The sequence below is a fragment of the Palaemon carinicauda genome, chromosome 13 (genome assembly GCF_036898095.1).
Source record: "Palaemon carinicauda isolate YSFRI2023 chromosome 13, ASM3689809v2, whole genome shotgun sequence".
Taxonomy (NCBI): Eukaryota; Metazoa; Arthropoda; class Malacostraca; order Decapoda; family Palaemonidae; genus Palaemon; species Palaemon carinicauda.
Window position 1 is genome coordinate 136443935 of NC_090737.1, and position 5000 is coordinate 136448934.

Sequence of the window (5000 nt, forward strand, 5' to 3'; positions counted from 1 at the left end):
TGGGAATGGGAATGGGAATAGGATTGGGAATATGAATGGGAATGGGAGTAGGAATAGGAAGGGGATTGGGAATAAGAATGGGATGGGATGGGAATAGGATTAGGAATGGGATTGGGAATAGGAATAGGATTGGAATAGGTTTGGGAATAAGAATGGGAATGGGAGTAGGAATAGGAAGGGGATTGGGAATAGGAACAGGAATGGAAATAAGATTGGGAATGGGAATAGGAATTAGAATAGGAATGGGAACGTGAATGGGAATAAGAAGGGGAATAGGAATAGGAATAGGAATAGGAATGGGAATGGAAGTGGTATCTCTAAGTTTCGGATCTGATCCGTTTGAGGGGATTGTATTGGTTTATAAACTGTGACAAGCCAGTGCTAGGTAGGCCAGGATAATACAAGAGGATTATTATTATTATTATTATTATTATTATCATAATTATTATTATTAATAGCTCAAAGCCCAATGAGGAAAGGAAACAAATGAAATAAATAAACTACAAGAGAAGTAATGAACAATCAAAATATCTTAAGAACAGTCACATTAAAATAGGATTAGCCTATTATTACTTAACTAAAAATATTTTCACGAACGAAAAATTGTACTTTTTTATTATAGATATTACCAGACTTACAAAATTAAATAAAAAAAAATTACATTTTATTCATATGAAATACGAGATACTTTGTGTGGTTACATTCTTGATGACCTCCGATAAATTAAAATAAAATAAAGATAAGAACATGTTAATAACTTGAGGGAACACTAGGGCACACTAGTCTATCTAATTTCTCTTCCTCTTGTTTTGTTATAGTTTTTATAATTTAAATAGGAAATATTTATTTCTTAATGTTGTTACTGTTCTTAAAATATTTTATTTTTCCTTGTTTCCTTTCCTCACTGGGCTATTTTCCCTTTTGGGGCCTCTGGGCTTATATCATCCTGCATTTCCAAGTAGGGTTGTAGCTTAGCAAGTAATAATAATAATAATAATAATAATAATAATAATAGTAATAATAATACATACATAATAATAGTAATAATAATAATAATAAAAATAATAATAATACTAACAATAATAATAATAATAATAAATAATAATAACAATAATAGTAATGATAATAACAATAATAATAATAATAGTAATAATAATAATAAAAAAAAAACATAATAATAATAATAATAACAATAATAATAAATAATGTTTTCATAATATTTCTCTTGGTATAATTCATTAATATGGAATACCGTGCCAGCTTTTCACCAGCTAATCGTTCGACCAGCGTTAAGCCTATGAATATCCAGATAATCATTTGGGTATCATTTTGAGAGTATTTTAATTTCTTTTTAAATAAACATTCACATGTTTTGCCCATGAAAATTATTTAGGTGGAAACTTGGATATTGTATTTTATATCATAATAAATCAGGGAATCTTTCCAATCAACATAATTCTTAAAATTAAAGAAAATAAAAAAAAGAGAAAAAAAACCGCGAAAAACGAAGCCATACTGGACAGAAAATCCGCGCAGCCGCGCATGAGAGAGAGAGAGAGAACTTGGATATTGTATCTTATATAATAATAAATCGGGGACTAATTTTAATTAACATAACTTTCACTATAAAATAATAAAAAATCGACTTGATGAAAACTCGCTAAAAAAGAGGCGCGCAAACAGAAAAAAAACCGCGAAAAAACGAAGTCATACCGGACAGACAATCTTCGCACGCCCACGCATGAGACAGGACAGACAGAGAGAGAGAGAGAGAGAGAGAGAGAGAGAGAGAGAGAGAGAGAGAGAGTTCAATAAAAAAAACTTAAAAACCGACTTGAAGAAAACTCGCTAAAAACAAGCGTGCAACGGAGAAAAAACCGCGAAAAACAAAGCCATACTGGACAGAAAATCTTCGCGCGCCCCGCGCATAAGAGAGAGAGAGAGAGGAAATGGTATACTACAGATAAGAGGAACAATGAAGCAATGGAAGCCAGCAGAATCTCAGAAGTTTAAAGTTTAGGAGAGCTAATGAGCCAAAGGAAGTTCTCCTGCGTGGGGAAAACGACTCTACTTTCGCGATAAAGAAGACACACATAAGTTCAAAATCAAGTCGCAGAAGAGAAAGTTGCGGTTTATGAAAATACTTATAGGAACAGATTTTTTTATATATTTCATTTACATATACACGTTCAATAGTGGAGGTGTATGGTATACGCTAAATACGCATGTAATTACACCAAGCTAAAGACAATGTTTAGTGGTGGCGGAAGTAGTAGTAGTAGATAAACAGATGAATGAAAAACGTTTGGCTGGCTTAGTAATGTACATTAGTAACAAAAATCAAAACCAATTATGCATATATATATATATATATATATATATATATATATATATATATATATATATATATATATATATATATATATATAGAGAGAGAGAGAGAGAGAGAGAGAGAGAGAGAGAGAGAGAGAGAGAGAGAGAAGGATGATGATGATAATAACAATAATAATAATAATAATAATAATAATAATAACGTGTATTCAAATAATACATTGGGTTTTCTATTTACATCAGATCACCAACTAAAGTTAGAAAGCGTACATTAAAGCTATTAAAACAATAAAATCAGAGAGAGAGAGAGAGAGAGAGAGAGAGAGAGAGAGAGAGAGAGAGAGATTGGCATGTTATGAACCCAACACTTCAAGCCATAAGATTACTTACGAGGAGGAGGAGGAGGAGGGCAGCACTTTGAATACCTCTCCCCCTCCCCTCCCTGCTGTGAAAGGAGAGCGATGCCACTGGGTGGAGACCAAGACAACGATCAAGATGGATCCTCCTTCTCCTCCTTGGGTTTTGTAGGTATTATACCTCACCCCTTACCTCTGGAGAGGGCCAACTATACAACTAATGCATCACCAATTCGCCACAAAAGCTGGGGAGACTACGTTAAATGCTTGAAGGTTTAAAGGCTACTCATGAATGGCATAGGCAAGGGACAGTGACACTGCCCTAGCAAGCAGGACAATGCCCTAGAGACTGGCCATATATACATATGAGCAGCGCCCAAGCCCCCTCTCCAAAAAACTAGGACCAAGGAGGGCCAGGGAATAGCTGCTGATGACTCAACAAGTAGACCCATAGTTTCACACAAACCCCCCATTTCTTAGCTCACAAGGATGTTGAGATTACAGCGACCAGAGGCACTACCGAGTTTGAGCGGGACTCGAACCCGAGTCTGGCGTTCACCAGTCAGGAACGTTACCACATCGGCCACCACAATCATGTATTACCATAGATCGAGTCATTGAACCCCATATGGAAAAACTGTCAAAGGGCTTATTGCCTTCGCCAAAATTGAACCGAAGATTCTACGAAGAGCATGTACTCACCCCTGGCGTCGGTTATTTATTTGTTACTTTGTTTGTGTGCAACTTTACACAAAAACTATAGTACCGATTTTGACCAAATTCGGGTATTCACGTCGGATATGGACCAATGGATGAATCTGTAACATTTTGGATAAAGTAAATCAAAGTACAAGTACGCAGCAGTACTTTGAAAATAATCGCTATGTTAAGTGAATGGCAAAATATTTTATTATTTTAATTTTTGTTTGTGAACATTACGAAAATTTTACAGTATCAATTTCAACGAAATTTGATGGACAAGTTTGATATGACCTAATGACAAATCCATTAAATTTTTACTAAAATTCAGACTGCACGTGTACGAGATGTAATATTTTGAAACCTATCGAAGTTTTCTAGCAACAACAACGAGGAAAATTGGCCAAAACAAAAATCTAAAATAGTTTCTTAATTAATCTGTCCTTAATGGATGTCAGTTGTTCTGCAAAACAAGCAAATTACCTACCATAATACATAAACATCATTAGCTAGGAAAGCAACAATAAATGATAACAAGGAAAATATTCGATTGAGCAGCCACTGTATAAAATACGAGATAAGATAAAAACTGGAGTACAATACAGCAAAATTAACAAAGAAAGAAAACGCAAATAATTGAAAAAAAATCAAATTTTCCTTTCCATAATGTATACATTCCCCATAATAAACAATAAATAATAACAAGAAAAATATTTGAGTGAGCAGCCACTGTATAAAATACGAGCTACAAAATAAAACTGGAGTATAATACAGCAAAATAAATAAAGAAAACGCAAATAATTGAAAAAAAAAAAACATCTAATTTTCCTTTCCATAATGTATATATTCCCCACCTTCAAACTAATGACTGCAAAAACCTGCATTTGAACCTACCTCCTTGACAGCACACAATTGACCGTGCTCTCCCAAACACAGCCGAACAATATCCATGTTAGCATCAAACCAACGTTTCAGAGAATTAAATCCACAAGACAAGGATAAGTACGAGAGCTGGTTGTTTTCTCGTTTCCTTATACACACACACACACACACACACACACACACACACACACACACGGGGTAATTTCAGTTATAATAAAATCATTTCCACAATGCCCCTGGTCTAAACGACGAAGCAATAATGTTCGTAGCCGAATAATAACCAATATGCATCAAAGAATATAACGTATAAAAAGCAAATTTACCCACCTTTCATATTTACATGCAAACTATTTATAGAAGTCTCTTCCCTTTTCCGCAGTCCACTGAGAGAGAGAGAGAGAGAGAGAGAGAGAGAGAGAGAGAGAGAGAGAGAGAGAGAGAGAGAGATTATGTCAGTATGGCAGCAAGTAAAGAAAACTAAGAGCTACAGCCACATTACCTCCCGATTCAGTATGAGAGGACAGTCGCCATACTCCTGCCCACCCGTGGAGAGAGAGAGAGAGAGAGAGAGAATATGCCAATATGGTAGCAAGAAAAAACAAGAGCTACAGCCACGTTACCTCCAGTATGAGAGAAGTCACCATACTCCTGCCCACCCGTGCTGAGAGAGAGAGAGAGAGAGAGAGAGAGAGAGAGAGAGAGAGAGAGAGAGAGAGAGAGAGAGAGAGAGAA

General features: G+C 35.3%; 1 protein-coding gene across 1 annotated transcript in view; it reads right to left on the bottom strand.

The window, feature by feature from the left end:
- The window catches only part of LOC137651833 (tetra-peptide repeat homeobox protein 1-like), a 19399-nt gene extending 15062 nt beyond the window's left edge, over positions 1-4337 (bottom strand). The window contains exons 1-3 of the mRNA XM_068385054.1: positions 4281-4337; positions 3454-3505; positions 1-330 (exon numbers count right to left, since the gene is read on the bottom strand). The exon at positions 1-330 is cut by the window's left edge and continues 145 nt beyond it. Coding sequence (XP_068241155.1) covers positions 1-330; positions 3454-3505; positions 4281-4337 — 439 coding nt within the window. The remainder of the gene's footprint in view (positions 331-3453; positions 3506-4280) is intronic.
- Between the last annotated feature and the right edge of the window lie 663 nt (positions 4338-5000).